This window comes from Cnephaeus nilssonii (assembly GCF_951640355.1).
Source record: "Cnephaeus nilssonii genome assembly, chromosome: 5".
Lineage (NCBI taxonomy): Eukaryota > Metazoa > Chordata > Mammalia > Chiroptera > Vespertilionidae > Cnephaeus > Cnephaeus nilssonii.
The window spans coordinates 30,828,385-30,855,328 of record NC_137076.1 but is presented as its reverse complement, the minus strand read 5'-3'; the positions used below and the strand labels follow the sequence as shown (position 1 = coordinate 30,855,328).

Below are 26,944 nucleotides of genomic sequence, written 5' to 3'. Positions count from 1 at the left end.
ATTTGCTTATTACCGAAAGAGAGAGAGAGAGAGAGAGAGAGAGAGAGAGAGGTAATCAATATATATATTGATTTCAGAGAGGAGAGAAACATTAATGATGAGAGAGAATTATTGATCGACTGCCTCCTGCACCCCCCACACTGGGGATTGAGCCTGCAACCCGGGCATGTGCCTTGACCGAGAATCGAACTGTGACCTCCTGGTTCATAAGTTAACGCTCAACCACTGAGCCATCCCAGCTGGGCTTTCTCTCCTTTTTAAAAAATTTATCTTTATTGTTCAAAGTATTACATTTGTCCCCCTTTCCCCCCTTTGCCGCATCTAATTTTTGAATGAGATTAACATTTAAGTAGGTAGATGTTGAGTAACGCAGAAAACCTGTAATGTGGCCTTCGGCACGGCCAGCACGTTGAGGCCATGTTTTAGGACTTCTTAAGATGAGTCTGCTGGTGCCTAGGGCACCGTTGACGGCTGCCACATCCGCGCAAGATGGCTCAGGGGAAGAGGAACACCCTCCAGCGCTGACGTTTTTCTGCCCCTTTTCTGCTGGCATCCAGGTGGCTGTCTGAGGGCCTGGGAGCCATGGAGCCCACCGCTGGGGAATTACAGCTCGTGCCCGGGGCAACCAAAGAAGTCCCTGCACCGGACGCTGCGTGCTGCCGAGTGGCGCTCTCTGCTGCGGTGGCCGCCAGCATCGTCATCCTCACCCTGGCAGTCCTTGTGGGTAAGTGGCCGAGGGCTTGCGTGGGTTCATACACTGGGTGACTTGCACAATGACGCTCAGAGGTGGCTCCGTGGTGTCCGCGTGGGGATTATGTTTGTCTCCAGAGACAGAGGGCTGAGTGTGCAAGCGTGGAATTGAAGGCTGGCCCTTCCTGCCACCCAAGGGATACGACGGGCAGACCAGGCACACACCGAGGTGGGTGGGCACACGGCAGGCCGGTTAATACCTGTGTAATTTCATTTCCCACAGCTGGGCTCTCCAAGGACGCTCTCACAGCCGGGGTGAAATGGACAAACAGGGACAGGGAAATGAACTTATTAAAAGTCTTGAGAGCCCAGCCGGTGTGGCTCAGTGGTTGAGCATTGACCCATGAACCAGGAGGTCAGGGTTCGATTCCCAGTCAGGGCACATGCAGAGGCAACCGATCTTTTCCCTCTCTCATCATTGATGTTTCTGTCTCTCTCTCCCTCTCCCTTCCTCTCTCTGAAATCAATAAAAATGTATTTTTTAAAAATAAAACGAAAGCCTTAAGAAACTTGAAAAGTATTTTAAAAAAATGAACAACTGTCTATATTCCACCACACAATGGGTCCCATTTCATACTTGTTCCCAGTAGACACAGACAGAATTTAAAACGAAACATGCAAAACGATGACCCGTCTATACGGTGTGGGACTGCGTTATACAAACCACACAGGAAGTTCTTATATTTCAACAGAACGCGCTGCAGGTCCCCGCAGACGGTGCTGCGTTCCAGGGCTGTCCACGATGGTAGCCCCGAGCCCCATTGGCTATGTAGAGTGAAATCCACTAAAATGAAATAATCTTTAACAATTAAATTCCTCAGTCCCCATCAGGCACATTCCACAGGTGGCTCGTGGCGACTGCACTGGACAGCACAGATCTAGAACCTTCTGTCGTCTCGGGAAGTTCTGTGGCTCTGGAATGGGCTTATTCCGAGAGGATGAGGTTCTTACGGTTTTATTTGGGACTAGGAAAGTCACCTGGCGTTCAGGAGATGATGATAGCAAGTAGTAGCTTGGCAATCCTCGGTGGGTCCCCCTAATTTAAAAATATATATATTTGTGGAACATCAGGAACATCTCACAGCTGGGCACAGCTCACCAAGGCCCCTAGTGGCTCTTGGCATCAAGTGCAGGAAGTTGGACGCGTGTGTATGTGTGTGCACCTGTGCATGTAGATAGGCATGTGGGTGTGTGCGCGAGAGTATGTGTGTTCGTGTATGTGTGAGTGTGCATGTGTGCCCATGCACGAGGGTGTATGTGTGTGTGAGAGTGTGCATACGTATGTGGGTATCCTTGCACCAGGGAGAGGAGGAGGCAGGGTTTCACACCTTTATTCTAGAAGCACAGATACATTTTGTGACTAAGAGATAAACATAATCCCCAGCAGGACCCCTGAAATCAAGGAAGGCTTTAAGAAGCACTTAAAATTTTTTTTAACTTAAAATATGGCCCAGCCCTAGCCAGTTTAGCTCAGTGGGTAGAGCGTTGGCCTGCCGTCTGAAGGGTCCCAGGTTTGATTCCGGTCAAGGGCACATGCCCGGGTTGCAGGCTCCATCCCCAGTAGGGGGCGTGCAGGAGGCAGCTGATCAATGATTCCCTCTCATCATTGATGTTTCTATCTCTCTCTCCTCTCCCGTCCTCTCTGAAATCAATAAAAATATATTATAAAAATAAAATAAAATAATAAAATAAAATAAATGGCCCGGCCAGGGTGGCTCCGTGATTGAGCATCGACCTATAAACGGGGAGGTTGCCCTAACCAGTTTGGCTCAGTGGATAGAGCGTCAGCCTGAGGACTGAAAGGTCCCAGGTTCGATTCCGGTCAAGGGCATGAACCTTGGTTGCGGGCACATCCCCAGGAGGGGGTGTGCAGGAGGCAGCTGATCGATGTTTCTAGCTCTCTCTCCCTCTCCCTTCCTCTCTGTAAAAAAAAAAAAATATATATATATATATATTTAAAAAACCCGGGAGGTCACAGTTTGATTCCCAGGTGGGGCATGTGCCTGTGTGGGGTATGCAGGAGCCAGCCGATTGATGATTCTCTCTCATCGTTGATGTTTCTCTCTCTCTCTCTCTCTCTCTCTCTCTCTCTCTCTCTCTCTCTCCTTCTCTTTCCCCCTTCCTCTCTGAAGTCAATAAAAATATAAAAACAAACGAACACTTTAAAGTTAAAATGAAACTGTATCCCTGTGCCCTTTAAGACAGCTCACAAGTTAACCTTGGGGGGACCTGGGGGAGAATGCTGGGGCATCTGTGCTGTTAATAATCAGTCAGGACAACCCCTGGGGGGTCTGTGACTATTTCCGGGGGAAACGGAAAGGCTTAGTTGGTTACAGAGCATAGCAATTTTGTCTACACAACAGGATGCTCGTTTTTCTTTACTTTTAATTTATTGAATGAGAAGACAAACCTAAAAGCAAAATTTTTAGAATTGGTTTAGAATATTTATTTTATCTACTCAATAAACAAATATCTAAATATCTGTCTAGATGAGTATTCACTCATAATAAATAGAATTGGGACCCAGCTTTCATGGTTTATGTGGCAGCTACTATAATTTTAAAAACAATTTTGGCCCTAGCTGGTTTGGCTCAGTGGATAGAGCGTCGGCCTGTGGACTGAAGGGTCCCAGGTTCGATTCCAGTCAAGGGCACATGCCCGGGTTGCGGGCTCGATCCCCAGTAGGGGGCATGCAGGAGGCAGCTGATCGATGATTCTCTCTCATCATTGATGTTCCTATCTCTCTCTCCTTTCTCCCTTCCTCTCTGAAATCAATAAAAAATGTAATAGTAATAAATGTTTGCAATTACAATCATTTTTGCTAGTGTGTCCTTTTGACAGTCCCAACATATGTCAACAGTGAGAAATGCGTGTTTTCATAGTTTATGCGGTTGCTATTGTATTAGTTATTTAACATTTTTATAACTATCATTCCTTGCTAGTGTGTACTTTTTTCTTTTTTAAAGGTGCAATCTTTTTAAAAATATGTTCCTATTGATTTGAGAGAGGAAGGGAGAGGGAGAGAGATAGAAACATCAATGATGAGAAAGAAACATCAACATTGATTGGCTGCCTCCTGCATGCCTCCTGCTGGGGATCAAACCCAAAACCCGGGCATGTATTCTGACCCGGAATCGAACCAGTGACCATCTTGGTGCATGGGTTGACGCTCAACCACTGAGCCACACTGGCCGGGTGCTAATGTGTACTTTTGACAAAATATTTCTGACAGTTATAAACTCAGTGTTTTCAGAGGGTGGTGTCCTGGGGCGGTGGCCCGAGGGTCCGGTGCCTGTGGCTGTGGTCATGCCCTGCAGTATTTGGTGTCCCCTTCCCAGGGCACAGGTGGGATTGCTGCTCTAGAGTGGAGGGGAGGTATCCTGAGGTTGTTTCAGCCATTTTTGGCTGAAGTCGGCTTCAGGCCCTGGCCAGACACATCCAGTGAGACAAGGATGACTGGGAGTTAGTCCTGCCCTCACGCAAAACCTGGGGACCTCTGAGGCTCTGTGCTGTCCCTGGGGGCCTCCAGGTGGGGGACATGTGAGAGCTGAAAAGGAGGCTCTGTTAACCATCAGCCAGGACAGCCCCTGGGGAGTCAGCCCACCCCCGTGTTTATCAGGTGACCCGGGCCCCTAGGTGGTGGGGCCTTCGAGGCCCCTTAGCTGAGCCCGCAGTGGGCTCTCTCACCGAGCCCTGGTCTCGCCCGCAGCCTCCCTCTCTACACAGGGTGTCGATGTGGAGCACACGGCCGAGCTGCAAGGGATCCGGTACGCCCGCAGCCTGCAGCAGGAGGCCTCCGACTACTACCGCACGCTGACGCCCACCCTGGAAATGCTGGTGAGGGGCACCTGAGAGCAAGGGGGCCAGGTGGGTGGCCAGGAGCGTCCACCAAGAGAAGCTCTCATGCCGAGCAAGCCGAGCAGGGGGAGACCCAGGCGGGCATGGGGCAGGGAGGCGGGTGCGTGGAGGAACTGGACCAGGCCTGTGTGGCCGAGGCTGGCACGTTGTAGAAGGCAGAGGAGAATGGTGCCCAACGGGAAGTGGCTCCTGCAGGGCTTGTGGGCCACGTGTGAAGGTTGTAAATTGTCTTCCAGTGGAGAAGTGAGAATCCCCATTCGTGGCTGGTAGGAATACGATATGGGGCTGCTGCTATGGAAAAGCCTAGCTGTGCATCAGAAAGTTAAATGTCGGGTCATCCTATGACCCAGCAATCAATTCTGCTCCTCGGTATCCGCCCAAGAGAGATGAAAACACACGTCCACACAGAACCCTGCACACGCATGCTCACTGCAGTAGGATTCTCAATGGCTAAAAAGTGGAAGCAACCCAGCTGTCCATCAGCCGGTGAACGGATACACAGGTGTGGTGCCTGCACGCCCTGGAGTATTACTCAGCCATGAGGAGTGGGTCACGGACACTCTAGCGTGGATGAGCCCTGTACATGTGGTGCTTAGTGAATCAAGGATCTGTTTTAAGATTTAAGCATGGCCCTCGCCAGTTTGGCTCAGTGGCTAGAGCGTCGGCCTGCGGACTGAGGGGTCCTGGGTTCGATTCTGGTCAAGGGCACATGCCCGAGTTGCAGGCTCAATCTCCAGTAGGGAGCGTGCAGGTGGCAGCCGATCAATGATTCTCTCTCATCATTGATGTTTCTATCTCTCTCTCTCTCTCCCTCTCCCTTCCCCTCTGAAATCAATAAAAATATATTTAAAAAAATTTAAGCATGAATTAATTAAAATTAACTAAAAGGTAAAAATCATTTCCTCAGTAGCACCAGCCACGTTTCAAATGCTCAGTAGCCACGTGTGGATGGTGGCTGCCGTGCAGGGCCGGGCAGATGTAGAACATTCTGGGACTTTGTAGAACGTTCTAGGAGACAGTACAGCTATCGATGCAGGCAATTAGGATGTGGACTGCTGTGTCCATCACCCCAAAATAAGCCCTGTCCCCATCACCCACCCCTGCTTCCAGCCCCTGGCAATCACCAAACACTCTCTGTGGCTCTGCCTGATCGGAACGTGTCTCACAAACGGAATCACACTCTGTGTGGCCTTTCCGTGTCTGGCTTCTCTCACTGAGCATCCTGTTTACAAGGTCCTTCCACCTTGTGGCAAGTGCCCATGCCTCACTCCTTTCCACGGCTGAGTGATTTCTAGTGTGGGGATGGACCCCACTTATTGCTTCCGGGGAGCAATATTGTCACATGAATAACTTTGGAATGTCCTCCCCTGGCATCACGTGGCTCTGGGACGTCGCCACGTGCGTTGGGTCTCAGAGGAGGTGCTTTTCCACCCCCGGCCCAGCTCCCCACCCAGGACAGGCTTCCTGGGGGACAGGCGCCCGTGCTGTGGGCTCAGCATTTGCTGCCGTTGTTTCCGTTGCAGTTTGTCAGCAGCTTCAGGAAGACAGAGCTGGAGGCCAGCTGCGTGGGCTGCACGGTGCTGAGTTACAGGTGAGCCAGGGCCTCCTGGGGGCCGAAGGGACCTTGGTGGACACCCAGAGGCTGGGAGGTTCCAGCGAGCGGAGCCCGCCCTCCACAGGCCTCTCCTCTGTCGGCAGGGACGGGAACGCCAGTGTCCTTGTGCGTTTCCGGCTGCACTTCCTGCTGCTGGCCCTGCGCTCGCTGGACCTGGGCCTGGAGCAGGAGCTGCTGCAGCGGGGACTCCGGGCGAGGCTGCAGGGCCACGGCGTCCCCCTGGCTGCCCACGGCACCATTGTGTCTGCCGAGCTCACAGGCAAGTAGGCGGTGGAGACCCAAGACCCTGAGAGGCTGTGGAGGGGAGCATTAAACTGTAGGTTTCCAGTCGTCACCCCTCCCCCTGCCTCACCCTCAATGGTGTGGACCAGGCCTCAGCCACCGTGAACGGCCAGAGTGTAACTATTTTCATCTTTGTAGCCCACCACGGGGCTCTGCTGTAGGAGCCCAAAAGCAGCCCAGGACAATGTCTGAACAAATGGACACGGCTGTGTATCAATAAAACTTTATTTACAAAAACAAGTGGTGGGGTTTGGCTCAGTGGATAGAGCGTCGGCCTGCGGGCTGAAGGGTCCCAGGTTCGATTCCGGTCGAGGGCATGTACCTTGGTTGCGGGCACATCCCCGGTAGGGGGTGTGCAGGAGGCAGCTGATCGATGTTTCTCTCTCATCGATGTTTCTAACTCTCTGTCCCTCTCCCTTCCTCTCCGTAAAAAAATCAATAAAATGTATATTTAAAAAAACAACAAGTGGTGGGTCAGGTTTGGCCCATGACTGCATTTTGTTGACCTCTGGGATCAGGCCTAAACGGGCAGTCGGACATCCCTCTCACAATCCAGGACTGCTGGCTCCCAACTGCTTGCCTGCCTGCCTGCCTTCCTGATTGCCCCTAACCGCTTCTGCCTGCCAGCCTGATCACCTCCTAACCACTCCGCTGCCAGCCTGGTTGATGCTTAACTGCTCCTCTGCCAGCCTGTTTGCCCCCAACTTCCCTCCTCTGCCAGCCTGGTCACCCCTAACTGCCCTCTCCTACAGGGTTGATCACCTCCAACTGCCCTCCCTTGCAAGCCTGGTCCCTCTCAACTGCCCTCCCTTGCAGGCCGGGTGCCTCCCAACTGCCCTCTCCTGCTGGCCATCTTGTAGTGGCCATCTTGTGTCCACATGGGGGCAGGATCTTTGACCACATGGGGGCAGCTATATTGTGTGTTGCAGTGATGATCAATCTGCATATTACTCTTTTATTAGATAGGATAGAGGCCTGGTACAGGGGTGGGGGCCAGCTGGTTTGCCCTAAAGGGTGTCCCGGATCAGGGTGGGGTTCCCTTGGGGCATGGGGCGGCCTGAGCGAGGGGCCTGTGGTGGTTTGCAGGCCGGCCACGCCCCCTGGCAACCCAAGGGGAGGCCCTGGTATCTGGAATTTATTTTCCTTCTACAATTGAAACTTTGTAGCCTGGAGCGGAGCCAAGCCTGCTGTTCCCTCCGGGGCGGCAGCCATTTCTGTGGTAGTTAATTCACCTTCTACAATTGAAACTTTGTAGCCTTAAGTGGGTGAGCCCGGCCAGGGTGTGTGGAAAGCTTTGCTTCCCCTGTTGCCGCCGGCAACCCTGGCCTGCTCTCTCAAGCTCCATTCTGCCGCCATTTGTTTGAATTTGTTTACCTTCTATAATTGAAACTTTGTAGCTTGAGTGGAGGCTTAGGCCTGCAACGGCTATGGAAAGCTTGGCTTACTCTGTTACCTGGGAAACCTTGCTCTCTGTGGCTGTAGCCATCTTGGATTGGGGTTAATTTGCATATTCACCCTGATTGGCTGGTGGCCGTGGCTTATGTAACGGAGTGATTGTTAATTTGCATATTGCCATTTTATTAGAGAGGATTTTTTTTTACAGAGAGGAAGAGAGAGGGATAGAGAGTTAGAAACATCGATGAGAGAGAAACATCGATCAGCCGCCTCCTGCACACCTCCTACTGGGGATGTGCCCGCAACCAAGGTACATGCCCTTGACCGGAATCGAACCTGGGACCCTTGAGTCCGCAGGCCGACGCTCTATCCACTGAGCCAAACTGGTTTCGGCGATCTCAGTGGATTTAAGTTAGACGTTTAAGTGGCTCCCACGGTGGACAGGGCTGCTCTCTGCTTTGCTGTGTGATGTTTTCAAGGACTGTTGCCACTCCACAGTGAGCTTCTCTCTCTCCATTTCACTGCAGGAAGCCAGAAGGGGCCATTGGCGGAAAGAGACTTGAAATCAGGTATGTTTTCCCCCCGTCCATGAGCTGCCTGCCCTCGGCCAGGTTTCCTCTGCCTGTGGTCACGGCGAGAGGGCTCCTACGACTCGGTTCAAGGGCGCAAAGGAAATGCCCGCCCGGGGTGGACGCTGGTTCTGCGCACAGATTCCAAGTCCCGTGTGTGCACAGCGTTCACAGACGGAGCCCTTCGTTAGAACCTCGACCTACTGAGGGGGTCGCTTGGGAAGGTATATAAACGTCCAATCCTATGCTGTACACCTGAAGCTAATACAATAATTGTACTTCCACTGTCATTGAAAAATAAATTTTAAAACATTTCAACTAAAGATGAGGCACTTTGAAGTATACATGGCCAAGCATGATTAAGGGAAAACATTCCTGGGTTTCTGGGGTTTTTTTTGAAAAGTGGTGGAAACCTGTTGTTTGGGAAAAAAAAGAAAAAGTTTGGGGGCCACCAAGAAAAGAGAATACATGCTCCCTGGAATGTCATCGCTGTTGATATTTTAGTGACTGTCCTTCCAGTCGGATTCACACGTGTAGATGCATGTATTTCGTTTCATCTCCGTGCTCCCCCAGGGGTGACTGCCCCCAGCGACACGGAGTGCTGTCCGGAGACGTCCGTGGCTGTCACGCCTCCCAGCGCCCAGGACAGGCCCCACAGAGCGTGACCTGGCCCCCATATGAACCACACACTTAAAATGGTCCACGTGGCAAGTTTTATGTTGCCTATGTGACCACAGTGGACATTCTTTAATTTCACTTATTTCTCACTTTTTACAACATGGGTCCTAGAAACGTGGAATCACACACATGCGCGCAGACACTTCTGTGGCCAGCCCTGGCCTCGGTGCTGACTGACGTCCGTCCGTCCGTGCCGTCCCCCTGCTCCTTTGGAGATCATGTCACGAGCCCCCAGAGAGGAGAGGGGACAGGAGCTGTCCTCCACGCCGGAGGTGCTGAGCGGAAAGTGGAATCTCGCTGCAGCGGGGACAGACGGAGTGAGGTCAGGAACGCGGTTCTTCTCTGCCCGCAGGACACTGTCCAGGGAACGCCTTCTCCTGCGGGAACAGCCAGTGTGTGACCAAAGTGAACCCCGAGTGTGATGACAACGCGGACTGCTCCGATGGATCCGACGAGGCCCACTGTGGTCAGTCCGCCTGCCTGGCCTGGTCTCGGGCCGCGCCCCCTGGCCCACTTTGCACAGAAAAGCCGAGTGTGGGGCCCTGGGCCTGTCCTTCCCCGCGGGGTCGTGGGGATGAGAGGCTCAGGGGCAGGCGTCCCGGGGCAGGGCCGCCGTCCTGCCTCCTTGGGGTCCTGGCTGGTGACCTGTCTTGCAGACTGCGGTTTGCAGCCCGGCTGGAGGACCGCGGGCAGGATCGTGGGCGGCGTGGAGGCGTCCCCGGGGGAGTTCCCGTGGCAAGTCAGCCTCCGAGAAAACAATGAGCACTTCTGCGGGGCCGCCGTCATCGGGGCCAGGTGGCTGGTGTCCGCTGCCCACTGCTTCAACGAGTGAGCCCTGTCCCCAAGGCTCGGGGGCCGCCCCCACCCCACCCCGGAGCCCACCTCCCCTTCCGCCTTGGCCTCGCCACTTCTCCCGGGGTCCTTAGAACCCACGGTGCAGAGTCACAGTGTTTTGTGTCCCTTCTCATTTCTCACCCTAACTCAGCCCTGTGGGATTCTGTCTTGGTTTAAAATGTTGCTAATCCCCACACCATATTTTTTTTCTTTTTTGGTATTTATTACGATTTCTGACGATGTTGCTGGAAAATATGTCTTTTTTAAAAAAAATATATATTTTATTGACTTTTTACAGAGAGGAAGAGAGAGGGATAGAGAGTTAGAAACATCGATGAGAGAGAAACATCGATCGGCTGCCTCTTGCACACCCCCTACTGAGGATGTGCCTGCAACCAAGGTATATGCCCTTGACCGGAATTGAACCCGGGACCCTTGAGTCCGCAGGCCGATGCTCTATCCACTGAGCCAAACTGGTTTTGGCAGGAAAATATGTCTTTTTTTTTTTTTTAATATATATTTTTATTGATTTCAGAGAGGAAGGGAGAGGGAGAGAGAGAGAGAGAGAGAGAGAGAGAGAGAAACATCCATGATGATAGAGAAGCATGGATCGGCAGCCTCCTGCACGCCCCCCACTGGGGGTCGAGCCCACAACCCAGGCATGTGCCCTTGACCAGGAATCGAACCTGGGACCCTTCAGTCCACAGGCCGACGCTCTATCCACTGAGCCAAACCAGCCAGGGCAGGAAAATATGTCTTGATGACGGAGTTTTGGGGCACCCCTTAACATTGGCCCCCAGAGAGGACCCGCCTCTCCTAAGCCCCGCCCCGGCCCCGGCACAGGGGCCGCTCAGTGCCGTTTGTTTGCCCCGCAGGTTCCAAGATCCCACCGAGTGGGTGGCCTACGCCGGCACCACCCAGCTCAGCGGCTCCGAGGCCAGCACGGTGCGGGCCCGCGTGGCCCAGATCATCACGCACCCCTCCTACAACTCCGACACCGCCGACTTCGACGTGGCGGTGCTCCGGCTGGGCAGCCCTCTGCCCTTCGGCCGGCACGTCCAGCCCGTGTGCCTGCCGGCGGCCACGCACGTCTTCCCGCCCAGGAGGAAGTGTCTGATCTCCGGCTGGGGCTACCTCAAGGAGGACTTCCGTAAGCTCCCCTCCCCGCCGGTGCCAGGAGCAGATTGAACCACACAGTGCTCCCCTTTACCCACGATTCCCTGTCTGCAGATTCGCCACTTGCTAATATTTATTTGGAACCCCAACTAGATACAAGTGGGAATTTTGTGCTCAGTTGTGGATGCGCACAAAGACGTGCTTGAGTTGAGGACAAGCATGTTCTCATTTAAGGTGATGCCCTGCCTCCTTGTTTCAGCTCAGACTGTAAGCGAGGGTCCTTTTCACGGTATATTTACTGCCATGTTTTTTTTTGGGGGGGGGGGTTGTGGGGTTTTTTGTGTGTGTGTTTTTTTGTTTTGTTTTGTTTTTTGCATTTCTGTGGCTGATTTTGCTGCCCCCCAAGCACAAGGCTGAAGTGCTGGCTAGTGTGGCACAAGAAGGCTGCCATGTGCCTCAGGGAGAAAAACGGTGTTAGATCAACTTCGTTTAGGCACGAGTTATAGCACCTCTGGCCTTGAGTTCAAGGTCAATGAAGAAGCTCAGAGTTCCGATGAGGAGACAAGGCAATGCGCATTTATGAGGAAGGCAAGAGGAACAGTTACATCTACAGAGGGAAGGCACTGCTGTTGGTGCCTGTTAGAAATAAGGCGAGCCCCCCAAGTCAGGGGTTCTGGTAGAATACAAAACACTCCGGAGCCAGGCAGCAAGGCAAACATATTTACTTCTATGTAGAAGGGTGCACACACATGGTCTGGAAGCGCCTGCACACCAAGCAAGCAGGCTGCTTGGCTTTATAATCCCTGACGCACGTGACCTGTCCCTTGCTCTTGGTTGGAGCTCAGGCGCACAGTCTTTCGCGATTGGCTAATTCAAAGGGAGGGGTTGGCCTTTGCTGTTTCAAGATGGCAGCCCCCAGGGGAGCTGCAAGCCATGCGGCCAACATGGCGGCTGTCAAGTCACGCAGTCCAAAATGGCGGCTGTCTAAACTGTTCTTTGACAGAAAAGAGGACTTGTTTATTCTCACAGTGCCCACAGCATGACATAGTGGTGTTTATCCTGAAAACTGCTTTTGCTTTTCAGCCTGGTAGCTGTCTGTCCAGCAGTCACAATATCTGCTTTCTTACTATCTCTGCAAACAGTTCTTTGGGACACGAGGTTGCCCAAGCCCAGCCCAAGGGTTATTTGGCCCTGTTTTTTTTTTTTTTTTTTTAGTGAACCAATAAGGCTTTATCTATAAAAACAAGTGGAGATTCCAGTTAAGCGCGCGCACACGCACGCGCGCGCACACACACACACACACACACAGATTGCTGACCCTTGCTCTAAATCATACTGCGAGATTAGTGGAATGAAGATATGGCAGACGGTTGTTTTGCCTTGTTTTAACATCCCAAGGGTTGAGGCCTAAGATGTGCAAGGCAGTTCTTCTGGGATGGCAGCTTTGACTCGTTTTAAAGTGGCTCCATTACTTTGGACAAATGTACAGGCAGTCCTCGGGTTACGTCGGACTCGACATACGTCGTTTCGTGGTTACGTCGCCATCTCCCATTTACAGTAGTTACAAAAAAAAAGTTCCGTCATTTTGGCGTATGTACATATGTGCTTTATGTTTATTATTTATTTACCACAAGTAAAGGTCAGGAATTGCTATCTTTCTTTTAAATTTTTTTACTGTTTCACTTCGTTACTGCTGTGTATGTGCTCCATGTAGGTGCTTATGTAGGTGGGTTCTGACTTACGGCGAAAATTGCGTTACGTCGCGCCGTAGGGACGGATCTCTGATGTAACCCGAGGACCTACTGTATATTAAGTACGGCTTCTTTGAACGGAAACACACACAGCACAAGGTTCTGTATCGGTTGCTTGAGGAAAAGGCTGTGACCAGAGTCACAGGAACCTAACTCTGCATTTCCCCAGGAACAGTAGTTCCATATTCAGGAATCCAGTGTTGGTAGTGACTTTAGAGACCAGAACTGCCTCAGATAATGAGAACGGTTGTGACTGGATGGTGGTAAGTGCTGGGGAGGAAACCAACAGGATGGGAGGACAGCGTTAGGAAAGGGCCCACGAAGTGACACCTCGACGGAGACATGGCGGATGCGGCAAACCCAGACGTCAGAGGGTCAGGGGACAGGAAAGAGTCCCATCACTGAGGAAAGTTCTCTGCGACAACATTGGTCCAGAACGTTCTAGAGCTGCAGTGTGCCGCACAGTAGCCACAGCCACAGACCAGGTCGGCAGGTACACAGGTTTGCATAGACAGAGCCTGTGCATGACTCTGGAGCCTGGGCGTGGGGGTGTCCTCCTGAGCTTGGGCTTCCTGGGGCCAGGGTCTGAGCCTCGGACACACCTGGCCTCCCTGACAAGGCCCCCGGGCCTGTGTTTGGGGGTTTTCTCTGGTCTGTGCCTGCCTGAGAAAAAAGAAAAATCCTGGAAGATTAGGATTTTTGTGATAAGGAAAGATTTTTGCCATAAGAACCTAATCAGGAGGGAAAGGAGCTGATGACTAAATCCAATCAATAAACATTTGAGCCCCTCCAGCTCACTGTTCCAGAGATTATGCAGCAAGCAAAACAGACCGAAGTCCCTATGCACGGGGCGCTCCCCGTCCAGTCCGGCCCAGCACCATCCGGCATCACCGTCCTCGGTGCTGGGTGTGTTGTCTGTTGGAACCATCCACTATGGGAGCCATCAGCCCCATGAAATGTGGCCAGTGCAGCTGAGAAACTGAGTTTTGCATTTTATTTCATTTGCACGCATTTAAATCTACCTTTAAATAGCCGCATGTGGCCGCTGGCTACTGTACTGGACATGGCAATTGTAGGGGCAGTAAACACTCAACAAGATGAGTGATAGATGGTGATGAAAGCAGTGGATAAAATAACCAGGATGGGGGCTGCCGTTGTAAATAGGGAGGTCAGGAGAGGCCTCCTTGAGATAGGAGAGGAAGGCAGAAGGCAAGCGGATTCCTCGGGACAAGCATGCTAGGCAGCTGGAACAGGATGTGCAAGGGCCCTGGGGTAGGTGGTTCAGTCTTGGGCATTTAGGCTGAGTCAGGGGGAACACACCCTGGTGGGGGGGGGTTGTTTAGGGAAAAAAAGGATATGATCTGATTTCATGTTTAGCCAAGATGGCACTGGCTGCCAGGCTGAGAAATGATTCCAGCAGGGTAAGACTAGAGCAGGGGTGGGGAACCTTTTTCTGCCAAGGGCCATTTGGATATTTATAACGTCAGACAACATTATCACCTTAAAAATCAGCCTGCTATATGCGGTCAAACATTTAATGAACTCACCCCCGAATGCCTTGGCAGGGCCAGACCAAATGGTTTCTCGGGCCTTCTATGGCCTGCGGGCCGGATATGTTCCCCGCCCCGGGGCTAGAGGAACAGCAGACGCGGGTAAGGGGAGCGGAGACGTGGAGCCCAGTCCTGGGGTGTTAACCTGGACACCTCTTAGCTGTCGGAGTGGAGAGCGTTATCATAGGCATTTGTAGAGCCTTTCCTCCTCGCTGGTTTCTGAGGCTGGTGCTGTAGCATCTCTGCTTGCAGCTGGGGAAACTGAGGCACAGGGAAGGGAAGTCCTTCAGCATTCCGGCTCAGGCTGACTGCCAGGGCCCCGGAATACTCAGCCCACCGGTCTCTCCCGTCCCGGGCAGTGATCAAGCCGGAGATGCTGCAGAAAGCCACCGTGGAGCTGCTGGACCAGGCCTTGTGCGCCAGCCTGTACGGCAACTCCCTCACGGACCGGATGGTGTGCGCCGGCTACCTGGACGGCAAGGTGGATTCTTGCCAGGTGAGCCCCGGGGCCGCGGGGGCCCCAGACAACGCCCCACCTGAGGAGGCGGCCAAAGGAGGCCCCCGTTTCCACCCTTGGGTTTTAGCACAGGACTTCCTCTGGGTTTCCTCCTGTGTAGGTTTTTGTTTCTGCGTGTGTGGTGTTGTTCATCCTCACACGAGGATATTTTTTCCATTGATTTCTAGAGAAAGTGGAAGGGAGGAAGGGGAAAAGAGAGAGACCCATGGATTGGTTGCCTCTGCATGACCCCCAACCAGGGCTGAGGAATCCAACCTGCAACCCAGGTGCATATCCTTTACTGGGAATTGAACCTGCAGTGCGGGGGCCGACGCTCTACCCACTGAGTGGCACCGGCCGGGGCTGTAGTTTATAGTATATGTTTGTTCTCACTTCTGAAGCCTGGTGGGTGAGGAGAGACTGCTGCCTGTGCTCAGGTCGCCATATCAAAACCCCAGAGCCTGGAGGAAATGTTGGGAAACAATGAGAGAGCACGGCTGACGGTCGGAGACGTAACGTGGGGCGGTGAACACACAGTACAGTGAACAGACCATGTGTTGTAGAACTGTGCGCCTGAAACCTGTATAATTTTGTTAACCAGTGGCACCCCAATAAATTAAAAAGTAAAATGAGCCCTGGCCCTAGGTGGTTTGGCTCAGTGGATAGAGCATCAGGACTGAAGGGTCCCGGGTTCTATTCTGGTCAAGAGCACATGCCCGGGTTGTGGGCTCGATCCCCATTGGGGAGCATGCGGGAGGCAGTCGATCAATGATTCTCTCTCATCATTGATGTTTCTATCTCTCTCTCCCTCTCCCTTCCTCTCTGAAATCAATAAAAATATATATTAAAAATAAAATAAAATTAGTACTGGCCAGGTAGTTCAGTGGGTTAGAGCATCCTCCCGATATGCTGATGTTGTGGGTTCGATCCCAGTCAGGGCACATACAATAATCAACCAATGAATGCATAAATAAGTAGGACAACAAATCTCTCTCTCTCTTCCTCTCTCTCTAAAAATCAATGCATCAAAGTAAAATGGGGCCCTGGCCGGTGTGCTCAGTGGGTTGGGCGTCATCCCATGCACCAAAAGGCTGCCAGTTCAATTCCCGGACAGGGCACATTCCCGGGTTGCAGATTTGATCCCTGGTAGGGGGCATACAGGAGGCCAGCCGATCGACGATTCTCTCTCTCTCTCTCTCTCTCTCTCTCTCTCTCTCTTTCTCTCTCTTTCTCTCCCCCTCCCCCTTCTTCTCTCTCTCAAAATCAATAAAAAATATTTAAAAAAATAAATAAAAATAAAATGGGGAAAAGGAAATAAGAAAATGCTTGTGTTTGAGAATGTAAGAGTCAAGGTGCGCTGGGTGTGAGGAGAAGGCAAAGGATCACAAGGCAGGATAGGTGAGGAGAGAGCAGGCACGGCAGGAGAAGGCCCCGCAGCCAGTGAGCGGACTGGAGGCTCCAGCAGGGCAGCCACACTGTTGGCATCGGCGAAGATGCAGTGAGATACGGAGGACGGTGCTGAATGGGGCTGGGTTTTGAACTGCTAGTGGTAGAACTGAAGGAGATCTTCCAGGTCCCATGGTCCTACCGCCCTGTTTTATTTTTACGAAAGAGGAAACGGAGGTTCTGAGATGTGAATTATCAGCCCACATTTTCTCCGTGAGCGGGTGTGGGGCGAGGTCCCCACCCAGGGACGGCTCTCGGGCCCTGCAGCTCTGGGACCTGGAGCCGGGGAGCCCTGACTCCTCTGAGGGTGTGCCTTTGCCTCCTAGGGCGACTCAGGAGGCCCCCTGGTCTGTGAGGAGCCCTCCGGCAGGTTCTTCCTGGCCGGCATCGTGAGCTGGGGCATCGGCTGTGCGGAAGCCCGGCGCCCAGGGGTCTATGCCCGAGTGACCAGGCTGCGGGACTGGATCCTGGGGGCGATGGCCATGGCCAGCAAGCCTCTGGTTCCCACGGAGGCTCCTGCCCCCGCCACCCCCAGCACTGTCTGGTCCACCAGCCCCAAGAGCCGGGTGGTCAACACCCCCACCAAACCCACAGTGGCCCCCAGCTCTGCACCTCTGGACTCAGTGACGGCCTCTAAGCCACAAGGTACTTCCTGGGGAGACGGCAGGGGCAGGCGCGGGCGCCCTGCAGGGTCGGATCGATTGGCACTGGCTTCCTGAAGCGCTCCGTGGGGAAGAGACGGGTGATGGACCAGTGATGTCTGTCATGAGCACAGGCTAAGACACACACATGGGCATCCTTCAGATATATGGCCAGGGAAAGCCAAGCCATCCAATGGGGTAAACACAGAACACCCCAAAGGGTCAACAAGAGGCCAGGGTGGGAGAGAGACCAACTGAGTTTTCACAGGTGGGCGCCCTCCAGAAACACCACTCACACAGAGCGCGGATGTGTACATTTTACCCTCGCTTTTTTCTTTTCTTTTCAAAAATTTCCTAGATGCGCTTGCATGCTTCTTTTTCCAGGTAAAATCCAGCGTATCCGGGTTTTTTTTACTTTTGTTTTTCATTGTGGTGGCACGCAAGAAACATAACATGCAACCAACCATTGTGCACATTTTAGAGTGTCCGGTTCAGCAGTTAAGTCTGTTGGCCTTGTGGGACTTGAAACACATTCACATCTGTCTTCACTTGGTGGGTTCCAAGGGCTCAGATCTGACAGTGGCCTCTTTTATGGTCCCGCAAAACTACGGTGCTCTGAGCCCATCCAAACTCTGTTTCACAAAAATGGCCCCATACGCCACCCCAGCCCAAGATCCCACCTAAGTCCCCCTTTGTTTGGTGAGCCCCCCACCGTGGTTCTGATGTGCTGGCTCCCCCCTGATAGCAAGCTCATAAACCTGACCTTGGGGGCTTCAGGTCTGTGTCTGGCTTCAGGTCTTAGTCTGATGGGGCCAGGGCACTTTATAATTTTATCCTCTCCTTTTCTTAATCCTCACCTGAGGGTATTTTTTCCATTTATTTATTTATTTTTGTTAATCCTCATTCGTGGATTATTTTTTTCCCCATTGATTTTTTTTTTTTTTAGAGTGGAAAGGAGGGGGAGAGACACAGAGAGAGAAACATCTATAACTCACATTGCTTGGTTGCCCCCTGCATGCGCCCTGACTGGGGCCAGGGATGGAGCCTGCAACCCAGGTACGTGCCCTTGACCAGAATCAAACCTGCGACCCTTCAGTCCAAGGGCAGATGCTCTACCACTGAGCAACCAGCCAGGGCTATCTTCTCATTTTTAACCTATTGCCCCCAGCTGTGCCACATTCTTGCTGCTACTCCATCGGACAGTAGGGCACCTTTAAGCCTCAATGACCCATCTGCATAATGGGAGTGGTTTGCCCGGCCCAGTCAGAGCCCAGGGGCTGCACCTGGTGTCTGGGGGCCCTCCTCGGCTCAGGTGCTCCTGCTCTGAGCTGAGGCACCGGGCCCTCTTCTCTCCCCTCACAGAGTGTGGCGCCAGGCCAGCAATGGAGAAGCCCACCCGGATCGTGGGTGGGTTCGGAGCCACGGCTGGGGAGGTGCCGTGGCAGGTCAGCCTGAAGGAAGGCTCCAGGCACTTCTGCGGAGCGACTGTGGTGGGAGACCGCTGGCTGCTGTCCGCAGCCCACTGCTTCAACCAGTAAGCCCAGCCCCGGCCCAGGAGGACGCTCAGCTCCCCCTTCCCCACCGGGTCCCCTTCCCTCCGGCCTTCCCCAGCATTCAGAAACCATGTATGACCCAACGTGTGGCCCTCTGCGCTCTAGGGGGCCACGGCAGAGCCCCCTCCCCAGCCCCCACCTCACCCGGCTCACGTCTGGATGTCTGATTGCAAATGAGAGGGGAGCATGAAGGAGAAGTGGGGGACCCTGGAGGAGCCATCTCAAGGGAGAATAATCTGTCAAGCTGATTTTCGGGGAGCACGAGGGGGTCACTGGGGAGGGACAGCCAGGCGGCACTGACCTTAGTGTCATAAACCTGTCGGGGCCTCTCGTGCCGCTGGGCCGGCTCCCTCTCGTTACAGACAAGGAAATGAGGCCCCAAGGGGCTCCCTGTCTTGCCCCCAGCCCCCCAGTTTGGGACTGCTTTGGGGGCGCAGCCGTGTGGCCCCGCCATCCCCCCAGTGCCCCTCCCCAGAGCCTGGGCCCTGCGGCTCTGCCTGGCGTCCCGGGGCGGCAGGTGTGTCTGAGTGGCCCCTCGTTGGCAGCACGAAGGTGGAGCTGGTGCAGGCCCACCTGGGCACTGTGTCTCTCACGGGCATCGGCGGGAGCCCGGTGAAGATGGGGCTCAAGAGGACCGTGCTGCACCCCCAGTACAACCCCAGCATCCTGGACTTCGACGTGGCCGTCCTGGAGCTGTCAGGGCCCCTGGTCTTCAACAAGTACATCCAGCCCGTGTGCCTGCCCCTGGCCATCCAGAAGTTCCCCGTGGGCCGCAAGTGCGTGATCTCCGGATGGGGTAACACGCAGGAGGGAAATGGTGAGCGCCTGGGGGGGGGGGGGGGCCCTGCTCCCAATGCCTGCAAACCACGGGTCTCTGCACTCCTCCAGGGGTTGCAAACTCCAGCCACAGGCCCAACGCAGCTCTGTTTTATTCATGACGTTTAACTGGCACACAGCAAAGCCCGCTGTTGACAGAGGAGCTGTGGTGGCTTTCCTGCTACAGAAGCAGAAACGAGTAGCCCCGACAGAGACAGGCCCGTAAAGCCGCACACACGTCCTCTGTGGCCTTTCCAGAAGAAGTGTCAGACCCTTGTGCTGCACCCTTCAGAGCCCCAAGAGTCAATGCTGCCTTTGGAAGCTCAGAGTGGCCTCCCCGCAGGTCACCCAAGGAGCTAGGGAATCGCTTGGGACCGTGCTGAGATGCTAGGGCTCCACCTCCCTCTTGCTGTGTGACTCACTCGGCTTCCCAGCAACACTGTGAGCCTCAGCTTCTTCCTCTGCAGGATGAGGAGGGTGCCTTTCAGAGCCGAGCCATTTACTGAACGGTGATCACTGTGTCATTATGGGGGGGGGGGGGTCTCCTTTTCCTGGCAGCAACGAAGCCGGACACTCTGCAGCGCGCGTCCGTGGGCATCATAGACCAGAAGGCGTGCAGCGCCCTCTACAACTTCTCGCTCACGGACAGGATGCTCTGCGCCGGCTTCCTGGAGGGCAAGGTGGACTCCTGCCAGGTAGCACTCCAGGGGGATGGATCGGGATTCAGGCAGAGAGCCCGCCCCTGCCGCCGGGCGGTGCTCCTTTGTTCAGATGTGAGGGTTTTCAGTGAGGGGAGATCTGGAATTGAACTAAACGTCTTTAAATACGAGTAATTTAGGGAAATGATAGTATGTCCCGGCAGGAGAGGAGGTAGCAGTTTAAAAGTGTGTGGTAGGCCCTGGCCGATGTGGCTCAGTTGGTTGAGTGTTTGTTACGTGTTGTCCCATGCACCACGAGGTCGCCAGTTTGATTCCCAGTCAGGGCACATGTCCAGGTTTTGGGCTCCATCCCCAGTGGGGGTCATGCAGATGGTAGCTGATCAATGTTTCTCCCTCTCCCTTCCTCTCTCTCTCAAATCAAAATAAAACTATATTTTTAAAAAATCTATTTAAAACGTTTTTAAGAAGGTGGTAGATATATACAAAATGTACACATACTTCAATATATCTATACGCATATTTAAAGTCATATTTTATATGTACATATTTAAAAAGAGATACATTGTATATATATTTAAATATATTTTTATTGATTTCAGAGAGGAAGGGAGAGGGAGGGAGAGATAGAAACATCAATGATGAGAGAGAATCATTGATCGGCTGCCTCCTGCACACCCACAACTGGGGATCAAGCCCACAACCCCGGGCATGTGCCCTTGACTGGAATCGAACCCAGGATCCTTCGGTCCACAGGCCGACACTCTATCCACTGAGCCAAACCAGCCAGGGCAGGCACAGTGTATATTAACTGAAATAAAGCTAATCCCAGATTAGTACACATATGACCACACTGTCCAACGGGATTCACCCCTGGGGAGGGGGCGTGGGGACGAGGGCGGGCTGTTTCAGACCCTGTGGCCGTGTCCCATGCCCTGTCCTCTTGCTCCCCTGACGGGCCTCTCCCACTGTGGGAATGCAGGAGGTCCTGGCAGCGCCCTCTGCAGAGAGGTGCCCGATGGCCACAGCCAGCCCTCTTTCCTTCTTTTCAGGGTGACTCTGGGGGCCCCCTCGCCTGTGAGGAGACCCCTGGTGTGTTTTATCTGGCGGGGATTGTCAGCTGGGGCATTGGCTGTGCTCAGGCTAAGAAACCCGGCGTGTATGCTCGCATCACCAGTCTGAAGGGCTGGATCCTGGATGTCATGGCCTCCTCCCCCGTCCCCACACCTGCCTCATCCACCACAAGGACGCCTGCCACCCCCACTCATGTCCCCGGGACAGTGGCTGGCCTCACAGTCCTGGGGGCCACAGCCAGCAGACCCACCATCCGGACCACCAGCAGGACAACCAGCCCACCTGCCCACAGGACGGCCAGTGCCGTGAGCACCACTGCCGGGTGGCAGACACCACTTCCCAACGCCTCGCGGACCACCAAGGACGCCCGGCTTCCAGGTACTGGGAGGAACGGGTGACATGGTCGGTGGCAGGGTCCGGCGTCAGTCTGTCAGCGCTGCTGTCAGCACCCCACGGGCCGGGGGCTTAGCAGCGACATTTACTGCCTCCCAGTCCTGGAGGGCAGGGCTGGTCTCTCCTTGGCATGCCGACGGCCGCCTTCTCCTGTGTCCGCACAGGGTCGACCCTGAGTCTGTGTCCTGATCTCTTCTTAGAAGGACTCCAGTCATATTGGATTAGGACCCACACCCAGTGACGTCACTGCGCCTTAATCACTTCTTCACAGGCCCTGTCTCCCCACAGCCACATTCTGATGTCCTGGAGATCAGAGCTTTAACTATGGCTTTTGTGGGGACACAAGTCTGCCCATCATCGTCCTGACAGCCAGGGACATGGGCATGGGGTGGGGCACTGAACGGGCAGACCTGCACCACCTAGTGGCAAATGTCTTAATCTGCAACCCCTGTCAGCTCCCATTTTTTAAAAGGAAACTTCGGGGGGTGGGGGGGGGCGGGGTAGGGTACACGGGGGAGTCCCTGACCAGGGTCTCCATGAGGGGAATTCTCCATCCACTCACCCCATGCTCATAAAGCCCCCCTCTGGGCCAGACCCCATGCTAAGCTCAGGTACAGCAGGGACCCAGAAGGTGGAGAAACAAACTCATAGCAGAATGGTACACAGTTAGGAGAGAGGAGGACCGAGCAGGACCAAGCTGGGGCACAGGGCCAGCTGGTCTCTCAGGCTCCCGTTATGGGCTGAGAGGGTATCTCACTGGCCAGTAGAGACACTGAGAGAGAATGTAGCCCTGAGATCCTTCCATTCGTGTCTAAAATGCTGAGTTCACTTTTATTAACTACTGGAGGCCCAGTGCACAAAATTCGTGCACTGGGGGGGGGGGGGGGGTCCCTCAGCCCAGACTGCACCCTCTCCAATCTAGGACCCCTTGGGAGATGTCTGACTCCCGGCTTAGGGATCAGGCCTAAACCAGCAGTCGGACATCCCTCTCACAATCCGGGACTGCTAGCTCCCAATCACTCGCCTGCCTGCCTGCCCGATTGCCCCTAACTGCTTCTGCCTGCCAGCCTGATCACCCCCTAACCACTTCCCTGCCAGCCCGATCAATGCCTAACTGCTCCCCTGCCAGCCCGGTCGCCCCCAACTGCCCTCCCCTGCTGGCCACCTTGTGGTGGCCATCTTGGGACCACATGGGGGTGGCCATCTTCTGTGAGGGTATGACAGTCAATTTGCATATTGCCTCTTTATTATATAGGATTAATCAGAACTATATAAAACTGCTGTATTTGTCGGTCAAAAATAAAGCCCCATCAGGTACAGGTGATTTCATGTGGCTCAAGCTAAGACTGAGTCAGCAGGTGCCTGGGGGACCAGAGAAAACACTCTGACTTCTGCATGACATGGGACCTGCCAGGTGCACCCCATGTTAGCGAGCCCGCCCACTCTCCAGGCAGACATGAACTTAATGCTCTCATATCCAGATTCCTGGGACCACGTCTGGGCTGCTTTCACTCAGGTGGGGAGGTGGGGAGCAGGCTGCTCTGGTGAGCTCCCAAAGGGGGCAGATGCTCAGCACACAGGCTGCTGGTCTGTGCGGGCTGCACCCACCTTCCTCCTCACTGCGAACTTCCCCAGAACTCCCCACTGCCCCAAGTCCCCCGTCATCTTCAGGGTGGCTCCTTGCAGAGATGGATCCAGGGAGATGTCTCTGCCTCTTTCCTCCATCATCATTCCCCTCCCTGGGCCCATTGTCCTTCAGATTGGTATGGGCAGGGGTGTGAGTGCATAACTTAATCCCATTACAGAGGAGTTTGGGGAAAACTCCCCATGACCCCACTGCTCCGTCATATCCTTCGTGACATGTCGTGAGGGTTCTTACCTTTCCCCCTGCACGTGGTCAGGCAGTGGCCAGGCTCCATCAGCCTGTCGCCCAGCACAGACCCGAACCCACCAGGCCAGATTCATGCGCTCGGCACCAAGGCAGCCGCACACCAGAGGAACCGGGGACGGGTCGTCAGGAGGTCAGGATCTGGGGGCGGAGAGTTGTGTAGGTGACCTTGAGATGAAGCAGGGTTTTCATCGGCTCAGACCAAAGCCGACCATGTGCCAAGGGCCTGGATGTGGGTTCAGAGAGCGGGGAGGATCTGGGTCCTGTCTCCTTGGGAATCACAGTTAAGACAGAGGTGACATGTTGAGTCTAGAACCCCCTTATCTGAACCCTGCACCTGGACTGGAAATCGAGGCAAAGTTTCGGGATCTAGACCCTCCAGACCCAAGGGGGACCTTTCCTTCACAGCTTTTCCTGCCGTCTGGGTCGGGCACAGGGTTTCCGGCAGGGGCACTCGGAGAATGCGGGTGTGACACTGTACAGCTGTCACTGTTCTTGGGAGAAACAGTTTAACTCCCCAGCTAGCTTCATCTGGTTCTGGCCGTTAGCCTGATGATTTTCACGTTGCTGTAGCTACGGCAGGCGTCCGCGGTGTGGGCAGCGTTTCCAGGAAAGGGAGCACAGCTTCTGCCAGATTCCCCGGCCCCTGGGTCCTGGGCAAGGTCCCGATGGTGTCAGGAGGGTGGAGGCGGTGGGGCTAGCAGGAAGGGGCAGGTGGCCTCTCGTCTCCCCATCTCTTCTTCCAGCTGAGGCCAGAGCAGGAGGGAGCCTTTCCTGTCTGGAGGGCGGCGGAGGCCGCTGGGTGGTGGGAGCGGCTGGGAAGGGGCAGGCTCCGAATGGCCCTGTGGACCAGGTGGGAAGGCGTGCCCCTGGTGGGTGATAACGAGTCCCTGCAGCACCCTCCTGACACCACCCTGTGCTTTCTACAGTTGTGTTCTGAGGGTGCTCCTTGTGCTGGGGGTGACGGGTGTCACAGCACAGGGTGTCTGGGAAGACAAACTAGCACAGGAGCTGGTGGGCAAGCAGGGGCCTCCTGGCGGGCTAAGGGGTGTGGGAAGATCTGAGCCAGCAGAGAACCCAGCTCCTAAGGGACGGAGGTGCCTGGGAAGGCGTGGTGGTGGGAGAGGACAGTACCCTGGTCCCCATCTGGGGAGGAGGCACGGCCCCAAAGCTGAGGTTGTAGGAAACATACGTAAATGCATTTCAAATATTATTTGGGAAAAGCCTAGAGGAGGCGTGTTTGTAGGGCCGAGTCCAGTGTTTGTGCGGAGTTTTTTCGAGGCGGGTCCCCCACCCCGCTCAAGGGGCAGCGTGAGACACTGCATCTGCCCAATGCCCTCTGCCCGCTCCCCCCCAGACTGTGGCCTGGCGCCCGTGGCGGCGCTGACCAGGATCGTGGGCGGCAGCGCCGCAGGCCTCGGGGAGTGGCCGTGGCAGGTGAGCCTGTGGCTGCGGCGCCGGGAGCACCGCTGCGGGGCCGTGCTGGTGGCCGAGAGGTGGTTGCTGTCTGCGGCACACTGCTTTGACGTGTAAGTCTCGTTTGCCCCCAATGCCCCAGCCACCGGAAATGACTTGACCCCAAAACTTACAGTCATGCCCCCACCCCCACCCCTGCTGCCCCTAGTCCATGCAGCCCACCCCTGCCCACTCACCACACAGGGCTGCAGGGATTCAATCCTACACACACACTCACACACACCTCCCTCCCCAAACCCCAGGGCTGCAGCCTCTTCCAGTCCAGGGCCCAGCTTGGTGGTGCATGGGGTCTCTCGGTACCTGAGACTTCTCCATTCTCCAAAGGCCACACACTGGGGAGTCCCCTTCCTGGCAGGCTGCTCAGTAGGGTGGAGCAGGCCAGGGGCCTTCCCTCCTTGGAGACACCCAGTTCTTGTGCACACTCTGCACGCTGCAGGACAGATTCAGAGGGAATGGGCAGGAACAGATTATTTGTGATGTCACCTCATTGCTGTGGGTGCATTTCAGGCAAGGCCCCCCTCACTGTCCTAGGAGGAAGGGATGACTCATCCCCATATCCATGAGCAACACTGGGCCCAGAGGCTGAGTGCCCTGCCAAAGGTCCCTGACCACCCCCTGGGGCACAGGCAGGACAAGCCACAGCCCTATGGGCAGAGTCCAGAGGAGCACAGGCAGGTGGTGACTGGAGTGCGGGGATCCAGGACGCCTGTCCCCACGCACCCTACAGCTATGGAGACCCCAAGCAGTGGGTGGCCTTCCTGGGCACACCGTTCCTAAGTGGCGCTGATGGGCAGCTGGAGCGCGTGGCACGCATCTACAAGCACCCCTTCTACAACCTCTACACGCTCGACTACGATGTGGCGCTGCTGGAGTTGGTAGAGCCTGTGCAGCGAAGCCGCCTGGTCCGGCCCATCTGCCTACCGGAGCCTGCACCCCGGCCCCCCAACGGGGCACGCTGTGTCATCACCGGCTGGGGCTCCGTTCGAGAGGGAGGTAGGCGAGTCCAATATGCGAAGCCAGGCCCGCACCCTCAGGGGTTATGGGTCTGGTGTGGGGGCATCCGGAAGGCCTCCAGCCGGGTCCCTCGTGGCCTACTGCCCGTCTCACCACAGGCTCCATGGCACGGCAACTGCAGAAGGCGGCTGTGCGGCTCCTCAGTGAGCAGGCCTGCCGCCGCTACTACCCAGTGCAGATCAGCAGCCGCATGCTGTGTGCCGGCTTCCCGCAGGGCGGCGTGGACAGCTGTTCCGTGAGCACAATTTAAAATTGAAGTGGGTGTTCTGCGGGGTAAGGGGCCCATCCATCCGGGAGAGCAAGTTCTGGTTGCTCTAAAGCCCACAGCCAGGACCCACCCTTTGGTGCAAACTTAAGCTGATCAAGCAGGGAACCTTTTCACCCTCAGATGTTTCAATGGACCACTGTTTATTGGGCATCCATTACCAGCCAGTTCCACCCCACAGCCTCACTGCCGCCCTGCAGGCGAGGAATGGGAACAGGCTGCATGCGGTGTAAGGCCATTCTACTAGGGAACCTGTGACAGGTGCTCACAAATGTCTGCCAGACAGATGAGCGGCTTGTCCTGGCATTAAGCCTATTTCCCAGATAGCAAAAGTGAGGCTCAGAGGGCCACTCACTTGGGGTCACATGGGGAGCCCAGGAGACACTCCTGTGGTGGCCAGGCACCCAAGGTGTTCAGATCGGGTAGTCCTCTCTTGCCCGAGGGTTGCTATGGGGAGGTGGGGGAAACTGGCCTGCTCTGAGTGCCTTTCCTCTCTCCTCCCCTCAGGGTGATGCTGGGGGACCTCTGGCCTGCAGGGAACCCTCTGGCCAGTGGGTGTTAACTGGGGTCACCAGCTGGGGCTATGGCTGTGGGCGACCTCACTTCCCAGGTGTCTATACCCGGGTGGCTGCTGTGAGAGGCTGGATCACACAGAACATCCAGGAGTGACCACCCCATGGCTGTCCAGGCCTGGGAGGACAAGGCAGTAGTAACCAACCAGCCAGCAGTCCGAGAAGGGGAGTCCAGTCCAGATGGTGGGCGGGGAGTGCTGCGAGCAGTGGGAGTGCAGTTTTACTGTATCTTTTGTTCCAATAAAAAGCCCCTTGT

General features: G+C 54.8%; 1 protein-coding gene across 2 annotated transcripts; it reads left to right on the top strand.

Annotated features, from left to right (window-relative positions):
• Positions 1-582: 582 nt before the first annotated feature.
• Positions 583-26,786, top strand: TMPRSS9 (transmembrane serine protease 9; the record flags this gene model as incomplete). 2 transcript variants are annotated; one of them, XM_079771511.1, is made up of 18 exons in its annotated part: positions 583-724; positions 4,460-4,587; positions 6,132-6,199; positions 6,307-6,486; positions 8,432-8,469; positions 9,500-9,613; positions 9,804-9,975; positions 10,857-11,131; positions 14,758-14,894; positions 16,667-16,985; positions 18,344-18,515; positions 19,080-19,351; positions 19,909-20,045; positions 21,059-21,458; positions 24,719-24,890; positions 25,565-25,830; positions 25,950-26,086; positions 26,624-26,786. In XM_079771511.1, 18 exons carry the CDS (start codon positions 583-585, stop codon positions 26,783-26,785), a joined length of 3,291 nt encoding a protein of 1,096 aa, XP_079627637.1. In that variant the 3' UTR covers position 26,786. The 2 variants fall into 2 exon arrangements, with proteins under 2 accessions (XP_079627637.1, XP_079627638.1); XM_079771512.1 differs by lacking the exon at positions 6,132-6,199 and having other exon boundaries at positions 6,341-6,486.
• Positions 26,787-26,944: the final 158 nt, after the last annotated feature.